The 21,026-nt window shown below is 52.0% G+C and overlaps 2 protein-coding genes across 4 annotated transcripts; one reads left to right on the forward strand and one right to left on the reverse strand.

The window, feature by feature from the left end:
- The first annotated feature begins 6,759 nt into the window (after positions 1–6,759).
- Positions 6,760–7,080, forward strand: C1H6orf226 (chromosome 1 C6orf226 homolog). The gene has a single exon (XM_004590508.3). The coding sequence runs from the start codon at positions 6,763–6,765 to the stop codon at positions 7,036–7,038; it is 276 nt and encodes a 91-aa protein (XP_004590565.3). The 5' UTR covers positions 6,760–6,762; the 3' UTR covers positions 7,039–7,080.
- A 1,263-nt stretch (positions 7,081–8,343) lies between these two features.
- Positions 8,344–17,711, reverse strand: RPL7L1 (ribosomal protein L7 like 1). Of its 3 annotated transcripts, none has more exons than XM_058662809.1 (7): positions 17,480–17,711; positions 16,921–17,029; positions 14,181–14,341; positions 11,477–11,614; positions 10,850–10,959; positions 10,481–10,695; positions 8,344–8,651 (listed from the first exon to the last, which is right to left on the reverse strand). In XM_058662809.1, the coding sequence occupies exons 1-6, from the start codon at positions 17,518–17,520 to the stop codon at positions 10,487–10,489; spliced, it is 768 nt and encodes a 255-aa protein (XP_058518792.1). In that variant the 5' UTR covers positions 17,521–17,711; the 3' UTR covers positions 8,344–8,651; positions 10,481–10,486. The 3 variants fall into 3 exon arrangements, with proteins under 3 accessions (XP_058518792.1, XP_058518780.1, XP_058518785.1); XM_058662797.1 differs by having other exon boundaries at positions 8,346–8,629; XM_058662802.1 differs by lacking the exon at positions 8,344–8,651 and adding an exon at positions 9,491–9,564.
- Positions 17,712–21,026: the final 3,315 nt, after the last annotated feature.

The following is a 21,026-nucleotide window of genomic DNA, read 5'->3' on the forward strand; positions in this document are numbered from 1 at the left end:
TGCCAGATGGAGCCAGAGCTCCTGGCTCCTGGCTGCCGGCTGGCCGAGCCCTGGCTGTTGCAGGCATTTAAGGGGGGGAAGCAGCACATAGCTGACAGCTTTCCCGTCTCCTGCCATCACCTTTCCCCGTGGAGTTGTTTTCACTGGAGTGTCTCTTGCCCTCTGCTAAGTCATGTATCTTCTAAGCTTAGACACACGAAAGGAACCAACCCTTGGTGCATTGCATATTCTGGATCCATTTCCTGATTCATTGATTATTCTCCTTTTTTTTCCCCCCAAATTTTGTTCTTTTTGCTTTGTGTAAGCCAACAATCCATTTGGAGGAGTGCTTTCTCATTCATTTTCAGTTTAGAAAGCCCTTTCCTGGCTTCTACTAACACTGAATACATGGGTGGTTTAATCCATCCCTATCTCACCTCCTCTACCAGGAATTAGTTTTGGTAGATGGCAGAGAGGCATGTGTATAAATAATACTTTTTCCCCTTCATAGTGCTCACCAGTCATCTCAGAGTTATAGTTAAAGCAAAATTTTTCCAACCCCACTACGTTCTTTATTTCAGGTACGTATCCATTTTTTACACAGACAGGTTTATTTCTTCCTGGCTCCTCAACTTCTTTCTTCTGATGCCAGCCTCACCCCTTTCCGGCTCGCCAATTACTTTAATAATCCTGTTGCTGGCCCGTCGCGAGGGAACCCGGCTGAGCCAGGGCTGCCTGGAGGCGGCGGGCTCCGCGCGTTCCCAGGCGCAGCCAGCGCCCAGGTGCACGCCCCGGCGGCGGCGGCCGGTTCCTGCCGGGCGGGGGAGGGGCGGCAGGTGTCCCAACGACTTTCCTGCCCTGCAGCCGGGGGCTGTCTTGGCGCCGGCACCTCGGTTACCACAAGACAGTAGGGGAAAGGGTTCTGGGCCTCTTTCGAGTGTCAGAACTTTCCCAGGGACAGGAAGGTCGAAAACTCCAGAAGCAGCCGCCTCCCTAGCCTCAGTCTTGGCTTCTGTCCACTCAGCGCGCTCCCACCTCCCGCCCCGGGCCGCCCTGGCTGCCACACGCTGGAAGCTTTCCTTGCTGTCTTTTCCCACCGCCCTCTTCTCCTGTGAGCCTGGGGAGTCTGCGACCCCGCCTTGCAGGCGGATGGTGTCCAAAAGATGCCTTATGGGGCGCTGAGGATGCCCCTGGCACTGGATCCAAGAGCTGCTTACCTGGGACTGATTCTGCCATTTGCTGCTTCCTTGCTGAGTCCGCAGCAGGTATTACCAACCTGAGGCTCAGAGGTCTGATGTTGCAAGCCTGCAATCCGGAGCTAAATGCAAGGACATCGTTCTTTTTTCCTCCTTCCCTCCCTCCATCCGTTCTGTCTTCGTTGCTTCCTTCTTTTCCTTTGTTTCTCTTAGAGAGGTACAGAGACACAGTAAGTCAGACCTATCACTCTCCAAATGCCTGCATTTGGGACAGGGTTATGCTGAAGTCAAGCCAAAGCCAGGAGCCCAGAACTCAATTCTTGGCTTTCTCCGTAAGTGGCAGGGGCCCAGGAACTTGAGCCATCATGCTAGCAGGAAGCTGGAATGATAGCAGAGCCTGTCCAGACACCCTGATGAGAGATGTGGGCATCCCAAGTGATGGTTACCCACTGTCCCAAACGCCTGCCTCAGGGGTCTCTTCCCGTAGTTCTTTGTGTGAGGCTGCAGGGGACCATGGAATCCCGCAAGACTACCTGAGTGGCCCGCAGCAGGTGCTCACCATGCATTGCTCCTTACCCTCGCTGTGCACGTGGGGACAGGTAGAAAGCCCAGGCCCCTTGCCAAGGTCAACTGAGGTGAACCACTCAGAATGTGAAAAAGAAAATGAGCAAAAAGTAGCAATGCATCCTGAGGAAGATTGCTGATATTAACAAATACCGATGATAAATCACACATAGCCAAAATGAGGAAAAAGAATAGGAGAAGGGCCCAGCAGCATGGCCTAGCGGCTAAAGTCCTCACCTTGAACGGGATCCCATATGGGCGCCGGTTCTAATCCCGGCAGCTCCGCTTTCCAAAACACTTGAGCCATCACATGTCACCTCCCAGGGTGAGCACTAGCAGGAAGCTGGAATGGGATGCAGAACCAGGATTCAAACCTGGACACCCTGATACGGGATGTGGGTATCTGAACCACGGCATCAAGCCCCTATTCCTCCACAAATTTCTTTTTTAATTTAATGTATTTTAATAGCAAACTTACAGGAACAGCACAGAAGACCTGTCCTACATGTACTTGCATGCAGGACAACTCAGAAAAGTATAGTGAATGGGTGGAATCTACTACTGTTTGATAAAAATGCTACAAACACCATTTAATTGCCGTCAATAAGAAATTTACTTGTTTTAAAAAAATCCAAATGCTGGCATTGACCAGAAAAATTTAACAGGTTTATAATTGTTATAAAGTCGAACTGCTGAAACTTGTTCACTGAAACATGTTGACTTGCATTAATGCTTTACGTCCCCACATTTATATTAAAAATCCACACATAATGAAAATGGAAAAACTGCCAATACCTGATTTCTGTCCCCTAGTTTTCCAGTTGCAATCATATACTTAGGTATCTTTTGACCCCATGGGAAACAAACAAACAAACAAAAAACAAAACAAAAACCCTAACGTTCGGAGCTACCAATATAACAGGTAAGAAGAGAAAAAAAATTGTTTTGAGAATGAAATGTTTCTCATCATAGTGGATACTTAAGCACGTTCTCCACGTATGCGGCGTGCTAGCTGGATGTCTTTTGGCATAATTGTTACACGTTTGGCATGGATAGCACACAGGTTGGTGTCTTCAAACAGGCCATCCAGATAGGCCTCACTTGCCTCTTGCAAAGCACCAATAGCTGCACTCTGGAAGCGCAGATCTGTTTTGAAATCCTGAGCGATTTCTCACACCAGATGTTGGAAGGGGAATTTATGAATCAGAAGCTCAGTGGACTTCTGAGAACATCTAATTTCACAGAGCGCCACAGGGCTTAATTAACAAGCCCAGCAGATTCGGAATGCCTTATCCAGGCGTTCGAGCCAATACATTAAATCTCAGCCTCCTGGATGAGACTTCCTGGGCCAAGGGTTTGGCCCAGTTGGGCCTCATTCTCCGCCCTTCTGGGTGCAGTTCGCTTAAAATCCACTCCCATACATGTTGCTACCAGGCCTGCCAAGGCTGCCTGGAAGGGCCTTCTGCTTCTCCATGCTCCATCCAGGCTCCTCCAGGGCCTGGAGTCAGGGTGGAGGGATGGAGACCAGGAGGGTTCTGAGGCTGAGGTCCTGGGATAAGGGAGTGGCAGGAGAGGAAGTATAGTAATAGACTTCCAAGTGAACGCTTTGAACTTCTCTCCCGGAAGTCCCCATGCAAATTCAGGCTCCCATCTCCCACCCATCAAGGCCGGTTCCTTAGCACAGGAGGTCTCTGTGAAGACTGAGCACTTCAGGCAGCACTAGAACCTGCTAGCTCTCACGGGGACACCCAAGGAGGCCAAGGGCAGCGGCTGTTCAGCCACTCTCCCAGGCCTCACTGCCCCCACCCAGCAGGTTCCGGCAAAAGCCACACAGCCTCGAGGGTTCACCACGGCCACTTCCACATCCCTCTCCTGCTCCCCCTGGACTTCCCCAGAGGACAGCCTTGTGCTCCTAGAATTTAGCATTGATTTGATCTCCATACCCTATGCAGGCTGCTCGGGGAACCTACTCTCACACAGGTGAACAAGTGTAGGGAGCAGACCATGCGCAGATATTTGAATACATTGAGGAGGATTTCAGAAAGATTCAATCTAGGGGCTGAAGCCATGGTTCAGCAGGCTAATACTATAACCTGTGGTGTCAGCATCTGATTGGGTGCCAGTTTGTGTTCCTGCTATTCCATTTCAAATCCAGTTCTCTGCCTGCAGCCTGGGAAAGCAGTGGAGGATGGCCCAAAACCTTGGGACCCTGCACCCATGTGGGAACCCAGAAGAGACTCCTGGCTCCTGGCTTCCAGCTTCAGATCAGCTCAGTTTTGGCTATTGCAGCCAGTTGGGGAGTGAACCAGTGGGCAAAAGATCCTTCTCTGTGTCTCTCATTCTCTCTGTAAATCTGTCCTTCCAAATAAATACATAAATCTTAAATTTTTTTTTTTTTTAAAGATTTATTCATTTTATTACAGCCCGATATACACAGAGGAGGAGAGATGGAGAGGAAGATCTTCCGTCCGATGATTCACTCCCCAAGTGAGCCGCAACGGGCCGGTGTGCGCCGATCCGATGCCGGGAACCTGGAACCTCTTCCGGGTCTCCCACGCGGGTGCAATGTCCCAAAGCATTGGGCTGTCCTCGACTGCTTTCCCAGGCCACAAGCAGGGAGCTGGATGGGAAGTGGAGCTGCTGGGATTAGAACCGGCACCCATATGGGATCCCGGGGCTTTCAAGGCGAGGACTTTAGCCACTAGACCACGCCGCCGGGCCCAAATTTTTTTTCTTTAAACTGCTAACCCCCCTCCCTGGGCTAACAGGGCAGCCCTTGCTCTGTTTGCTCTACACTCCACATCCCCTCCCCACCCCACTGGCCAAACCTAGAGGCCAAGAGGGCAAGGCAACCTGGGAGGCATCTGCAGGCTGGGCGAGAGACGGACAGAGACGGCCTGGGGGAGCTGGCTGAGAAAGCTGTCCCGCAGTGCCCAGCTACGTTCCTATCTTGACCCCAGTCCATTTTTCACTCGCACCCCCTCACTTCACAGATAGAAAACCTAGAGTGGAAATCAGCCAAGCGGTTTGCACCCAAGGCCCACAGCCTATAAACACTGGAGAGGAGGATTAGGACTCCTACGCTGGGCCTGGCTCCCAGTGTCAGCCTTGGGCCAGCCCGGCATGCTCAGAAGGTGACTCCAGAGGTCGCTGTTCTGGTGTAGTGTGTTAAGCTGCCATCCCACAACAGAGTGCTGGTTTGAATCCCGGCTGCCCATTTTTCTTCTACGATGTATTTATTTATTTGAAAGGCAGAGTTAAAGAAAGAGAACGAGTAAGATCCAGAGAACTCCCATTCCCCTGGGGCACGCTCCCATGTGGGTCACAGAAGCCTAGGTGAGGGTACAGGAAGGACTTAGAATTGCAGTGATGGTGGGGTCCCTAACTCCCGCACTCAGCCTTCCCTTCTGACTGCACTGTGTTGGGGACAGAACAGAGGACCAGTAAGACAGCGACGATGACACTGCTGCAGTGCCCCTGGCAGAAACATGCACAGCAACGCTCCCCGATTGTGAGCAGGACGAGGTCGGGGTGGGGGACACCTGGGCTGACTGACTCCTGGAAAGGCTGCTTTTTGCTTGCCCTTGGCTGGCAGGAGAGAAGGCAACAATGCAGCAGAAAACCAGGGCCAGGGCCCAGTGTGGTAGCCCAGGCCAAAGTTCTCCCCTTGCATGCGCTGGGATCCCATGTGGACACTGGTTCTAGTCCCAGCTGTTCCACTTTCCATCCTGGGAAAGCAGTCCAGGACATCTCAAAGCCAGACTCCTGGCTTCGGATCTGGATCGGCTCAGCTTCGGTTGCTGTGGCTGCTGAGGGAGTGAAGCAGCACATAGATCTTTCTCTCTGTACCTCCTTCTCTCTGTGTGTTTGCCTTTCCAATAAAAATAAATCAATCCTTATGGAGTCACACTACGTCACCATTTCACCCTCCTACCACTCAGTAAGACTCACAACCAAGGAACTCCACTGGGCTTCGTGCGCCGAGCTTTTGTTAGGATCTCACACAGGTGCGCTGGAGGAGTCCAGCTATTCTCCCAGTTCCTATTTGTTGCATTCCCGTGGCTGGTCCCCTGGCCAATGGGTGCTGCACAGCAGTGTTTATTTCCAAATTTGATTTATTTGAGAGGCACAGAGGCAGGAAGGGAGATGGAAAAACCAAGAGGGCCGGCCCTTTTGTGCACAATGGGTTGGCGTGGGAACTGGTCCCCCGTGGGGGTGGTGGAGGCAGGGTCCCAGGGACTTTCGTCATCCAGGGCGTGCATGAGCAGGGAAGGCGGGCATTCCCATACGGAAGGCAAGCGCCCCAGTACAGTAAATGGCTGCTGTCTGCATTTATTTTTTCCATTTCTAGGAGAGTCTCCTGGCCTTTCTTTTTTTTTTTTTTTTTTTTTTTTTGGTCTTTTATGACGATGGCAATGGTATCAGGCTCAGGCCGGTCAGTTTTGAACACTTTCACTTTGGCCTGGGTCTCCAAGATTAGCTGCAGAGCACAGTTACTATAGTTGCATCCTCCTTAGTGTATCACAGCATGGGACAAAACGATGCCAGTTGGCTCCGTTCATCCTAATTAAGCTTATTTGGCCCGGGTGGCGTTCAACAGGCCAGGTTGGCTTTCAGCTACGGAAACCAGATGACTGGCGCCCACTGGCACAGCAGCCAGAGCAGCTGCAGTACAGCCAACCAGCCTTCAGCCTCTGCCCTCCCCTCCGGGAGCCCCAGGAATGGGGGTAGTGGCGGTGACGGCAGGTGTCACGCGCAGCAGCTTCGGCCCTGCTCTAGCCTTCACATTTTAGCAGCTCATGCCTGTCTTCTAAAGCACTTTCCCCGTCCGGGGGGCTCCGGGCGGGGCCCACTTGTGTCTGCTGCTTCTGCGTTTCTGCACGAGGTCGGCCTGGCTTCTAACGCTCCAGCTTCTGGATTTGGTGTGGTCTGCGATCTCCCTTCATCTCCTCTCACGATGGTTGCGCCCACATCGCCGGAAGTGCTTACCGCCCCAACTTCCCGTCAGGCTTCCCGGCACAACATGGAGCAGCGTCCTGGTGTGGCCCGTCCAGGCGGAGCTGCTGCACTTGCAGGGTCAGCCTCGGCCTCTGTGACCCTGGCGGAGCTCGTGCAGCTGGTGCAGCGGGGCCAGGCGCTCCCGGACGTGCAGCAGCTGCACATCGCGGCGACCCTCGGCGAGCCCACGGCGTCCGCGTTGCCGCGCAAGCCCAAGCCCTGGGAGGCGGCGGGCCCCACTGAACCCCGGGGCGCCGGGGAGAGGAGCGGCCCGGCAGAGGCGCCATCGTTGGGGTCCTGAGGTTCGTGGACTTGGCGGCGGAGACCTGGAGGCTGCCCGTGCCCGGCGGGGAGCGGCGAGCCTCTGGGTGCTGGCCCGGAAGCAGCAACGCGTCCTGTTCTATTTGTGAACTGCACCCTTCCATGATGTCCTTGGTGTAACGTTAAGGCTTAGGCTGTCGCTGGATGGGGCCTGGTGGGAGCAGGACTTCTCTTGAGGCCGTTATGACAGCGAATCTGAAATCTACTTTGTTCTACAAAATCTACAAGGCAGCTTGTGTGTAAGCCGTTACGAGCAGGGCGCCCTAATGTACTGTGTGAACCCCCCTTAAGTTTTTCCTAGAAATACACAGAATAACACTTGTTAAGGGTGGCATATTATTCAATCACGCACTTTTTTTAAAATTTATTTTATTGTATTGTTGTTCAATCACACACTTTTAATGAAAACTTTATTTCCAAACAATTACCAGGTTTACTGTTTTGCATAATTCTCTTAATAACCAGACGGTACATGGTACTTGTTTGTCGGAAACACTGTTTCCGTATCTGTTGTTTTGAAAATGGCTGCAACGGCTGGGCCTCTGCCAGCCCAAAGCCAGGAGCCAGGACCTCCACGGCTGGGCCACCAGCTGCCGCCTCCCAGGCACAGCAGCACCAGAGCCGATTGGATTTTAACTGGTGCTTGTGTGGGATGCCAGTAGGCAGCACCGTAAGCCAGGAGGCTGTGCCAGTCTGCTCCCCTATTTGGTAAGTCAGAGCTGAGAAACGGGCCCAGGACTTCCTCCCCAGCGCTCTCTTGCGCCAACTCCCTAACACATCATTTTGAAGCAATCAGATTTCACAACGCTTTACAGAAGGGTAACATCTTCTGGCAGGTTAATGCTGGAGCCAAGCAGGTAATTAATTACCTCACCCTGGCACATCTGAATGCATTGTTTTACAGCTGTTTCACAGCTATATCTGAGAGCTCCATGAGCCAGAGTGAAAGCAAGGCTGATGGGAAAAGACTAAGGAAGCAGCAAGTCTCCCTGAACAAGCCCACAGCCGCTCAGGCCTGGCACTGCTGGAGGCGCTCTCCCTCTCGCAGCTCCTCAGGATGAATTTCCCCACGGACCTTGCTGCTCGTCTCTTCCATCATTAACAGTAGGACAGATACTAATACAATGCACAAGGAAAAGATCCAGACTGTTTACTTGCGGCCACTTCACACCAAGAAAATGGCCCGTTCAGTCCTGTTTGGGATCAGGAGAATATATAGTAACAAGGGGAACCAGGAAATTCAACTCGCAGGCCCGAGGGGTGAAATGGTGGGAGTGCCAGAATCAGCCGGCACACACAGAACAGGATCCATCTGCCACTGTGCTGGCTGGAAACCCCAGGACAGGAGCGGGGCCCGGGAGAGAGCCTTCCTGCATGGCGCAAGCTCTTCCATAGGAGGCGGCAGCCAGTGGGAAACGGTGGGGCTTCTTGGAACTAGGTAGGGGTGAGGTGTGAGCCGCGAGCACATTGCCCTGTGAAGCTTTCCTTTCAGCTTCTGAGGATGAGATAAACCATCTTCCCTGAAGATACTTGGTCCCAAGCGCCACATTTTCAGTGTGCTTTCACATCATCTGAGGACAAAACACTTTATTACTACAGGAGAAACAACAGTAATAAAAACAATTTCAGAGTTCAGAAAAAGTTTTTTGGAAAAAAAAATAAGATTAATTCTCCAACCAAAAAAAAAAGTTAGGGCTTCACAAAGGGATTTCGTATCTGCTGGTTTGTGGTTTCTGCTGGCCAGGTCTCCCATGGGAGTGACAGCACCCACTGGAGCCACTACCTGCTGTAGGCCCCATGGGGTACATGTTAGCAGGAAGCTGGAGCCAGAGCCAGGTGTGGAAACCCAGATGTGGGATGCAGGCATCCTATCAGGCAACACACCTGCCCTGAAATTAACCTTTTATTTACTTATATTTTAAGATATATTTATTAAAAAATTTATTTTTATTACAAAGTCAGATATAAACAGATGAGGAAAAACAGAGGAAGATCTTCTGTCCGCTGATTCACTCCTCAAGTGACCGCAATGGCTGGAGCTGAGCCAATCTAAAGCCAGGAGCCTCTTTCAAGTCTCCCACACGGGTACAGGATCCAAGGCTTTGGGCTGTCCTCAACTGCATTCCCAGGCCACAGGCAAGGAGCTGGATGGGAAGCGGGGCTGTCGGGATTACAACTGGCACCCATATGGGAACCTGGCGGTGCATGGAAGGCAAGGACTTTAACCGCTATGCTACGGCGCTGGGCCCAAAGATTTATTTATTTTTATTGCAAAGTCAGATATACAAAGAGGAAGATCTTCCAAGTGACCGCAACGGCTGGTGCTGCGCCGATCCGAAGCCAGGAGCCAGGAACTTCTTCCAGGTCTCTCATGCAGGTGCAAGGTCCCAAGGCTTTGGGCTGTCCTCAACTGCTTTCCCAGACCACAAGCAGGGAGCTGGCGCCCATATTGGATCCCAATGCATTCAAGGTGAGGACTTTAGCTGCTAGGCCACCACGCCAGGTCCTTTTATTATCATTTTTTAAGATTAAAAAAACACAATTTATTAGAAAGATAGATATACAGAGAGGAGAAACAGACAGGAAGATCTTCCGTCTGATTTACTCCTCACGTGGCCGCAATAGCCAGAGCTGTGCCAATCCAAAGCCAGGAGCCTGGAGCCTCTTCCAGGTCTCCCACTGGGTGCAGGGTCCCAAGGCTTTTGGCCATCCTTGACTGCTTTCTCCGGCCACAAGCTGGAAATTGGAGGGGAAGCAGGGTCGCTGGGATTAGAACCAGTGCCCATACAGGGTCCCAGCGCCTGCAAGGTGAGAACTTCAGCCGCTAGGCTACCACACTGGGCTCTAGCACTTTATTTTTTACTTCATTAAAAAAAAAATTGTTCCAAACACAGTAACAGAAAGAGGAGAGACAGAGATCTTCCATCTGCTGGTTCAATCCCCAAATGGCTCCTGAAGCCAGGAGCCTAGAGCTTTATCTAGGTGTCTCACATGGGTATAGGGGCCCAACCAATTGGACTGTCTTGCACTGCCTTCCCAGGAACATCAGCAGGAAGCTGGATTGGAAGTAGAGCAGCTGGGACTCGAACCAAAACCAATGTGGGATGCTGGTACCAGGCAGAGGCTTAACCTTTTATACCACAACCCAGCCCTGTTTTTTAAAAATCATACTTTTTATCCATTTCCAGGTAAATGATAAAAGCAATGGAATTTTTCTTGTCACTCCACATTTTCTAGCCTGTCAGACTCAGAATGCACACAGACTCCTGGCCTGATCAGATTCACTGCTCTAAGCAGGTATTTATTCATGCGCTCAGCCTCCCCTTTCCACCCAGTTTCAAGGCTATTTTCAAATATGAGTAAATACAAAAACTACTAAGTGGCAAGAAGTCAGCCCAAGGGCAGCCCTGGGTCCGCCTCACCTGGGTCTAGTTCAGCTGGCGGATGAGCTGATTGATGCGTTCGCCCCGGTAGCCAGGCGAGCCCATCTCCTTGAGGAAGCCCGCTCTGTTCTTGGTAGCATGGCGGGCTACGGACAGCTGGAAGGGGCGCAGGAACCTTGCGATGTTCTGGAAATGCTCACCAGGAAAGGCAATTTCATGAATGAGGTCTTCTAAGCAAATGACACCGAATCTCCCTAAAAAGCACAAGGACACAGACTCTGCTATTCATCCTTCACCTGACAGAGCCGAGAAGCTCCGTAGGCCAGAGCTGGGGCCTGCGACAGATTCCCACGGCCCAGGGACCCCAGGTCTGCCAGCCAGGCCCAAGGCCCCTGCTGCTGCCCTCACCCAGGTGCTCCTCAATCATCGTGTTGTCCGTCAGAGGGACGGTCTTCTTGTTGACCCTGGCTTGTCCACGTTTTAAGATGAGTTCCCGGACGGACTTCAGGTTTGGAAATCTATGGGAGGCAGAATGAAAGTGCGTTAGCCACTGTGCTACTATGGTCAGCCATGCTATGTTAAGAGGACACACACTGCAAGACAGTGGCCATTCCTGCTGCCCAGCTAGGAAAAGACCAGAAACTTCCCCTTCTATCCCATGTTCCAGCAGGGATGCTTGGGAATAAACTTGCAAGAGAAGGAAAGGAGTGGCCCTGACTATGTCATTCAGCAGGTGTTCACCAGGCAAAAACAAAAAGAGACTGGATCCTGGCCGCGGTCCGGCCCCCAGGCCCAAGCCTGCGGAAACAAAGCCCACGCTGTTACTGCATTTTAACACTTGAGAAGTGCTCCTCATAGAAAGTGTGGCTCCAGCTCGGCTTCCAGATGTTAGAGCCAATCTCCTGGCCACCTTAGCCTCAGTGCAGAGTGGACATGCCTGGCTGTGCCATGTGGGACCGTCACCACAGTCACCGAGCCCGCTCCCTGTCCTAGGGTTCTTGATCTCTGAGGGATGTGGTCGGGAGCCCCACTCACCCCCATGTCACGTAAGGCTCCACTATCCGCAGCACTCGCAGGGTTGCGGGTGTGACTCTGACAAAGACGCCACTGAACATTTTCTTCAGGCGAAGCCGTGCGATGGTCCGCTGCACCAGCGAACTCACCCCATTGATCCTGAAACAAACAGCAAAGACAAGAGAAGTCAGGCTCCCTCAGGCTGATGTCCAAGGGACGTCATGGCTCTCCAGAAAACAGCTTGAAAAGCTCAGCTTGGGGGTCAACGCTGAGGGGTACTTGATCAAGCTGTCACCTGCAGCAAGTCAGATTCCAATGCCAATTGCTCCACTTCCAATCCAGCTACCTGCTAAGCTGCTTGGGAGAGCAGGACAAGATGGCCCATGTGTGAGACCCGATGGGAGTCTCAAGCTCCCAGCTTCAGCCTGGCCCAGCTGCTGTGCCCCTGTGGGGAGGGAATACCTGGTAGAAAAGGTCTGTTTCACAAGAGGCAGTGCAAACAGATCATCTCCCTGCGATGCTGGCAATGTCTGGGCTGCTATGGGAACACAGACATGTTGGAGAGGGTTTCGTAGGACTAAGCAAGCTTGACTTGTTTCTGAGGGTGCTACTGGAGAATGTACGGCAAAGACGTGACCAGGCTTCTTGCTGATAGTCACCGAGGACAGTGGGATGGCAGGGGAACCCAGTCAGGAGGCTCCCAGCTACAGCTCCCACAGGTATAGGTGAAGGCAGTGTGTGGTGGGCAGGATTGGGCTGGACTCCAACACCCACTGGTTTGCACAGAGGACAGGGCTGGAGACAGAATTAACCCAGCAATTGCAATCACCAGCATGTGCATAAACTGATTAGGGTGACAGACTGTGTTGGACCCTTATTGGCAGGCACACAAAAGCATCAGGTCTAGGATCACCTCAGATGAGGCTTCTCTGGGGATTTCCCCCGCCAACAGAACCGCTGGACTCAGAACTCCAACCATGGAGAGAACTGCAGGTTCCATGGTCTGACCATGGAGTGCACATATCAGAGCTGGGTCTCCCCAGTGCCTCAGACGAGCAGTGGACAGCATATCCAGGTGCACATGGAGGATATGGCAGTACATTAGAGCCTGCAGAGGACACCTGGGATAGACAATTCAGAACTGCTGAACTATCAAAACCACTTAAGCAGGACCCTCGGAGCATGCTGCATGTTGGGGAACCTGGGATAGTTGGGAGTCTGGGTGTGGATTCTCCCCTTGTCTCCATTGGTTTCCCCAGATATAGAAAGGAAAAAAAGAGAATGTGGAAACAATGGTCTCAACCACTTCGCTCTAGCCCTTGACCCTTTGTACCCTAATCAACTATGTAAGACTCATCGAAAAATAAATAAAAAAGAAGCCTCCCGGGCCCAGTGTGGTAACCTAGCAGCTAAAATCCTCACTTTGCACATGCCAGGATCCCATATGAGTGCCAGTTCTAATCCCAGAAGCCCTACTTCCCATCCAGCTCCCTGCTTGTGGCCTGGGAAAGCAGTCAAGGACAGCCCAAATCCTTGGGACCCTGCTCCCACGTGGGAAACCCTGAAGAAACCCCTGGCCCCTGGCTTTGCAGCCACTTGGGGAGTGAATCAACGGACGGAAGATCTTTCTCTCTGTCTCTCCTCCTCTCTGCATATCTGACTTTCCAATAAATAAAATAAATCTTAAAAAAAAAAAAAAAAAAGCCTCCTGGCAGAGGCCAGGAATTTCTAAGCAGATATTAGAGGGCTGTGAGGGAAGGGAGGGTGAGCCCAGGGACCAAAAGTGTGGAAAACCCTGTTTATGCTCCACCCTCCTGACTGCCCTCGGTTCCTAGAAAAGCAGCCCCCACCCACCGCCACACTTCAGCCTTCTGCAGCTATGCCTGAAGTTCTGACCCTGGTGAGCTCCTTTCAGGTCTTCTAGGCCCAGGTCCAACTTCCTGCTTCAGAAAGTATGTCTTCAAATACCCCACACTCAAGTTCCTGTGCTCCACTAATTCCAGAGTCAATCAGGTGGGCCTAGTGTCACGGCTCAATTGGCTAATACTCCACCTGCAAGCATGTATCCCATATGGGCACTGGTTCATGTACCAGCTGCTCCACTTCCCATCCAGCTCCCTGCTTGTGGCCTGGGTAAGCAGCAGAGGATGGCCTAAAGCCTTGGGACCCTGCACCCAGGCAGGAGGCCTGGAGGAGGTTCCAGGTTCCTAGCTTTGCATCAGCCCTGCTGTGGCTGTTGAAGCCATTTGGGGCAGGGCGTGGAGTGATGAGCCAGTGAATAGATTTTTGTCTCTCCTTTTCTGTAAATCTACCTTTCCAAAACAAACAAGCAAACAAAAACAAATACAGCATTCTGTATGGGTACCAGTTCAAGTCCCTGCTAATGGCCTGGGAAAGCAGCAGAGAATGGACCAAGTGCTTGGGCACCAGGACCTATGTGGGAGACGCAGAAGAAGCTCCTGGCTTCAGCCTGGCCCAGCCCCAGTCATTGAGGCCATCTGAGGAGTGAGTCAGCGGATAGGACACCTCTCTCTGTACCCTGCCCAGCATCAGTCTTCCTAACCTTGGAGACATAACTGTGTATCGCACACAGCCTTGAATTCCCAGGCACGACTTATCCTAGAGGGTCAGGGCCTAGTGTCTCATCTTTCTGGATGGGAGCCCTAACGCTGAGTCAACAGTTTGCTTTGGCTTCAGGGAACCCACAGAGAAACCAGGGCCTTACTTCTGGAGGCGGATAACGAAGGCCAGGGAATGCTTGTCCGGCATTTCCAAGGCGTGAGGTTTCACATTCAGCCGTCTGAGCCGCACTGCGTCCCGCCGCTGCCGCCAAGCATCGTACACGAAGCACTCTAGCCGCTTGAACCGGAACTCCTTTCCTTTCCTCTGCTAGAGAAGATGGCCGTTTGCATCACCATGTGGTGTGCATGCTCACCCGCACTCCCCGCGTTCTGCAAAGAGGAGCTGTGGCTCTCACACTACACACAGTCCCCTGCGAACCTTTCTTTTGAGAGGTGAGGAGACAGAGAAGTAGTATGTGCCACCTGCCAGGCAGAAGCCCAGAGGAGCCCGGTGTGCAATGTGGACTTCACAGCAGGGGCAGGGAGCCAGCCACCTGTGCCGTCGTCTCCTGGGGCCAGCCCAGGACCTGAGGTGTAGGGCGCTGACCTCTCAACTGACTGCGCTCCTGACCCTGCCATGAACTTTTTGAAGTACTAATTTCTGTGTGATTTCAAAGTTTTTGTACCAAAAGAACATCATCTTTAATCCCGCTTTCCATGAACTCACAGAAATATTAATATAGGAAACTGAGAAATCTAAGCAAAAATGGAGTTAAGAAAACGAGAATCCCTTGGCACCTGCGTGCTGGTATAGTGTGCTCATCCCGCCCGCCCCTCCCCCCCCCGGGGCTGTTTCATTCCTCTTCCAGCTCCCTGCTTGTGGCCTGGGAAAGCAGTTGAGGACGGCCCAATGCATTGGGACCTGCACCCGTGTGGGAGACCTGGAAGAGGCTCCTGGCTCTTGGTTTCGGATCAGCTCAGCTCTGGCCCTTGTATGCATTTGGGCCTCTCTATAATTCTCTCTATTGTTATGGGGTGCAGCCTGTGATAGCCAGCACCCATTGACAAGTGGACAAATGAAATTTGGCTGTGTCCCCCAACCTCTGTCCTAAAGGTGGGTCCTAAGAGCAATGGAATAGTAATTGCATCCTCAACCACTTCCCCCACATCCTAAATGAGCCAGGATACTGGAAGTCCAATTAGTTTAGGTATTTTTAGCTACCAGCCTTGTTCCTGTTCCTGTCCATCCTAAGGAGCACTAATCAACTCCTTGGCCCACAACACTTAAGTATTCGCTGCTGCCCACCTGTGACTCACCTATCACCTGAGAGGGGACGGTGTTGTGTTGTGTGTAACCACTCCCCTCACAAGCCCCTTTAAAAGGCCTGTGAAGCAAGGGCTCTTTTCTTTCTGGCCAGGTGCTTCCATTACGCTAGCACCTCGACTCTTGGCTGACCCAGGACAGGTAATCCCCTGAGCTTGGTCCCTGTGTGCTGCTTAGAAGAGGCAATGGTTATAGTGATGTTGTTTCTGGTTTGTGTACTATCAGCAGTTCCAGGAGGGGTGAAGCCAAGCAGTAGTAGAATGTGGGCAGAGAAGCCAGGGAAAGGTGAATGCCTGCAGCGTTGTAAGTGTGTCCAGGTTATTTGTTGCATGTCTCTTAAGATAACTTATATTGTTGGGGAAGCTGGGACATAGGTTTTCAGCTTAATGGATGGACTTAAGGATAATGACCATTTGTTCCTTTTAGGATTATGATTGATTGGATTATAATTGGGTGGATTGTTGTATGGACTTGTAAGTTGCTATTGTGCTCTGTTGACTTCAAGCTTGATTAATAAAGACTCCTTTATAAACCTTAGACATGTCTGGTGTGATCTCGCTCGCACCCTGCAACACTATAATTCTTAAACAAACAAACAAAAAACAACAAAACTACCTTCCAAATAAAAACAAATCTTAAACAAAACAAACAAAAAACCAACCAACCACAGAAACCAAAACAGGACTCTGGGAAGTTTCTGATAAATCAGTTTACGTGGAGTTGGCATGGTAGCACGGTAGCTGAAGCTGCTAGCTGCAAGGCCGCACCCTGTATGGATGTCAGTTCAAGTCCTGGTGGCCTCACTTCTGACCCAGCTCCCTGTAATGTGACTGGCAAGGTGCAGCAGATGGCCTGAGTGCCTGGGCCGCAGAACTCAAGCGGGAGACCAGAAGTTGTTCCTGGCTTTAGCCAGGCACGGCCCCAGCAGTTTCTCACCGATCTAGTAGAAGCAAACACTCTAAGTCTGCCTTGAAATTGATTTCTAAAGAAATCCTTTCCTGGGCCCGGCGGCGTGGCCTGGCGGCTAAAGTCCTCACCTTGAACGCCCCGGGATCCCATGTGGGCGCCAGTTCTAATCCCGGCAGCTCCACTTCCCATCCAGCTCCCTGCTTGTGGCCTGGGAAAGCAGTCCAGGACGGCCCAATGCTTTGGGACACGGCACCCGCGTGGGAGACCCGGAAGAGGTTCCTGGTTCCCGGCTTCGGATTGGCGCGCACCAGCCGTTGCGACTCACTTGGGGAGTGAAACATCAGACGGAAGATCTTCCTCTCTGTCTCTCCTACTGTTTGTATATCTGACTTTGTAATAAAATAAATAAATCTTTAAAAAAAAAAAAAAAGAAATCCTTTCCTGCGCTTTTAGCCAATGTTTACCAACAAACACTTGCTTTTAGTCCTTCCCCCATCCCACACACATATTTTTCCCTCCAAAGGCACTTTGCAAAAAACCAGACAGGTGGCATTTAGAAATTATGCCAGGCTAGTCTGCATACATTCTGTAAAGGAACCCCAGGGCCGGGGCAGGCTCGGCAGGCGTGCAGACCCACCAGTTCCAGGTTCCAGCACCTCTCCCCGCCTTACCTCCCTCCTGGCCAGAAGCGCCTGCTTGGCCTGTGTGGCTTTGAGAGCCTGATACGCCTTCCTCTTTTTCAGGAGATTCTCAGGCACCAACGGGATCTTCTTCCTTTGTCTGGCACAGAAACCTGAGGTTAGCAGTTCCCCTACTGACGGAACACTCCCGGGCAGACAGTTGGAGAAACCCCGTAGTGTCTGACTCTACTTCAAAACGGGTAGGAAGGGATCACTGTAGCGAAATCCAGTGCAGTTGGGGCGCGTGTAGACCTCTACACAGGGTAACTACGTAAAGACTGGGTGATCCCACACCTGGCACGGTCCGCCAGCAGAAACGTCCATCCTCGCCCCGTGCAGATCACCCCAACACTAAAGACCACGGATCTCCTCCCGTCTCGGCCCTACAGCTCGTCAGTCCTCACCCTCACCCCCGGCCACCCAGAAGCTTTGAAACGCGCCTCCCACAGTCCACAAGCATCCTTAGTTTGGCGCCCACGAGGCATACACACGAGGATGGTATCGGATAATAAAAGCCCGGCTCCACAAACTCCCAGGACCCAGCACTTACTCTGCCTCCGCCATCTTTCCCGAGCGGCAGACACCGCACATGCGCACCACCTGGTGCGGCCAAGAAGAACCGCTCTAGGTTTTCTTGACCATAGAGACGCCTGTGCTGGAGGACCGGCTGGTTCCTGCCGACAGCTGCACACCGAGCTTCCTTCACGTCCTCTCCAAGCCTTAGGGGGTTTGTGCAACTTTCAAAACCCAGTTCTTTTCAGTGAAACTGTATCCCCGTGACTGGCGGATCCGTTCTCGGCAGCCGCGCCGCTGTGCGCAGGCCGCCCCGGGGCAGCGTGTGAGGGCGCCGACGTCTAGGCCGCTGTAGGACGGCGTCCGATTCCCGACGCTGACTCCCTCAGTTGTCGCTCCTCTAGCCCGCGTCACGGCCATCCTAGCGCATTCACCTCACAGCCCAGGAGTGTGTGACGCCATGTCCCACCTGGTCCCCGCGCCGCACCCGCCACCTGGCGGCTACAAATCCTTAAGGCGTCACCCTTCTGTACCATTGTCTTATTTCCCTAGCTAGATGGGAACTTTTGTTTTTTGATTTTATTTTATTTTATTTTTTAAAAGATTTATTTATTTTATTACAAAGTCAGATATACAGAGAGGAGAGACAGAGAGGAAGATCTTCCGTCCGATGATTCACTCCCCAAGTGAGCCGCATCCAAAGCTGGGAACCAGGAACCTCTTCCGGGTCTCCCACGTGGGTGCAGGGTCCCAATGCACTGGGCCGTCCTCGACTGCTTTCCCAGGCCACAAGCAGGGAGCTGGATGGGAAGTGGAGCTGCCGGGATTAGAACTGGCACCCATATGGAATCTCAGCGTTCAAGGCGAGGATTTTAGCCGCTAGGCCACCGCGGGCCCTTGATTTGATTTTTACTTGAGAGGCAGTGAGAACCCCTCACCGGCTCATCCACTCCCCAGATGCCCACAACGGCTGGGACACACCGAAGCTGGATCTCCCACGTGGGCTGCAGGAACCCAGACCTGCCTGAGCACCCAGGGTCTGTGCTGGCAGGAAGCTCCCCCCCCCCACGGGACCTAGACATTGCATTGTTAAGTCAAAGCGCTCAGATTGGGTGCTGTTTGTGGGGGCGTGACGGGGCTTAGTGAGCACCTGTCAGAACACCTTGAAGGGCCTGGTGAACTGCTTGGTGATGTTTTGGAAGTCGCCGTTGTCTTTGCTGGGTACCCAGTCCACCTAGGAAGACAGTGCGCTGGACAGAGCCGCCCTGCTTGCTGGACAGAGGTCAGGGGCTAGGTACACTCCAGTCTCAAATTGTCGGTGGTTCCTCATCACAGCTCGGCACCATGTGTGTTCCCCATGGGCCTCACAGAAGTCACAGTGAGGCGGCAGAAACAAGACAAAAATACCAGGATTTGGGACTCCAGCGCGATGGCCTAGTGGCTAAATTCTCACCTTTCATGTGCAGGGATCCTATACAGGTGTCGGTTCATGTCCCAGCTGCTCCACTTCCTATCCATTTCCTTGCCTGTGGCCTGGGAAAGCAGCAGAGGACGGCCCAAAGCCTTGGGACCCTGCACCCATGTGGGAGACCTGGAAGAAGCTACTGGCTCCTGGCTTTGAACTGGCTCATCTCCAGCTATTGCGGCCACTTGGGGAATGAAACAGTGGATGGAAGATCTTCCTCTCTGTCTCACCTCCTCTCTGTACATCTGACTTTCCAATAAAGATGAAAAGAAATATTTAGGAAAAAAGTACCAGGATTTGGCTGCTTTCCGTGTGTGGATAAAAGTCATATGAGAATAGTAAATGGAGTAAAAGTTTCAGAGGTAACTCCCGCTGACCAGGTCTTTGCCCGGATTTGGGAATCGGTTTTCTGCGGCCAGCAGGTGGCGCTAGGGGAGCATTTATTGTTGGTGCCACTAGCCGACCCCAGAGAACGAGGGATGGGCAGTGGTTCACCGCATGAATATGTGTTGACTAAGCCATAATCATGTGCCCCAGCACGAATGGGGGAGATCCAAGTTGCAGTCTCACTTTAAATTTATTTTCACTTGATTTCGGAGGCATAGAGATAGATGGAGAAATATCTTCCATCTGTTTTGTTCATTCATTCCCCTCAAAATGTCTGTATCAGCCAGGGCTGGGCCAGGCCAAAACCAGGAGTCAGGACTTTCTTCTGGGTCTCCCAGGTGGGTCTCAGGGGCCCAAGTTCTGAGTCATCTGCTGCTCTTCCTTGGCACATTAGCAGGGTGCTGGATCAGAAGTGGAGCAGCCAGGACTGGAACCTGTGTCCACACGGGATGCCAACGTCCCCGAAGTTTCTTTTTCAGAGCAAGGTTCCTGAAGAGAATGCAGGGCAGCTTTTAGGCCTCAAGTTGCTTTTTCTTTGTAGCCTGTTCTCATGGGCTCTATTCTCAGCACCCTCAGTTGTCCACCCTTAGGAAATGGTTGCATACATTTTGGAAGATGGCAATTGTGCTCTGTGAGGTGGGTGTTCAAGCCCTGGAACCTCAGTGGTGGGAATTTCTCAGTTTTTGGCTGGTTCACGTCCATGCAGTCCCATTGCTCTTAAGAACTGGGCTCCCCTCATCATGCTCGACTGTGCAAGTGGTGGGCGATATCTAACACCAACGTTTGCTTCCGCACAACTGAAGTGTTTGGAATCCTTGGAAGGGATTTTCAGCCCTTCTTGCTTCCCCTGTGGAAGGGGGTCTGAGACTACATTTTTTCTGGGATTTGCTGCAGGGACATGAACCAGCACCCATATGGGATCCGGGCAGTTATAAGGCTACAATTTAGCCATTAGGCTACTGTGCCGGGCCCTATATTTAACTTTTTTTTTTTTTTTTTTTTTTTTTAAAGATTTATTCATTTTATTACAGCCAGATATACACAGAGGAGGAGAGACAGAGAGGAAGATCTTCCGTCCGATGATTCACTCCCCAAGTGAGCCGCAACGGGCCGGTGCGCGCCGATCCGATGCCGGGAACCTGGAACCTCTTCCGGGTCTCCCACGCGGGTGCAGTGTCCCAATGCATTGGGCTGTCCTCAACTGCTTTCCCAGGCCACAAGCAGGGAGCTGGATGGGAAGTGGAGCTTCCGGGATTAGAACCGGCGCCCATATGGGATCCCGGGGCTTTCAAGGCGAGGACTTTAGCCGCTAGACCACGCCGCCGGGCCCTATTTAACTTTTTTTAAAAAAATATAACCAAATATCTTAGGATTGCAATCAAGATTACTGGCCATAAGCAACAGAAACCAATTCTGGTAACCTGGAAGTAAAGGACTTTAGAGTGAGAATCAACAGGAAAGAAGAAGGAAGCATCACCAGGCTTGAGAAACATAACCAAGGAAAGTCCGGGAGTCTTAGCAGATAGATGGTTTCTTCCATCATCACTCCACTCAAGATGCAGAATCTGGGGCTGCTGCGATGGCTCAGTAGGCCAGTTTTCCACCTGCAAGCACTAGCATTCTATATAGGCACCTGTTCATGTCCCAGCTGCTCACTCCACTTCCCATCCAACTTCTGGCCTGGAAAAACAACCAAGGATGACCCAAAGCCTTCAGACCCTGGACCTGCACA

The sequence above is a fragment of the Ochotona princeps genome, chromosome 1 (genome assembly GCF_030435755.1).
Source record: "Ochotona princeps isolate mOchPri1 chromosome 1, mOchPri1.hap1, whole genome shotgun sequence".
NCBI lineage: Eukaryota > Metazoa > Chordata > Mammalia > Lagomorpha > Ochotonidae > Ochotona > Ochotona princeps.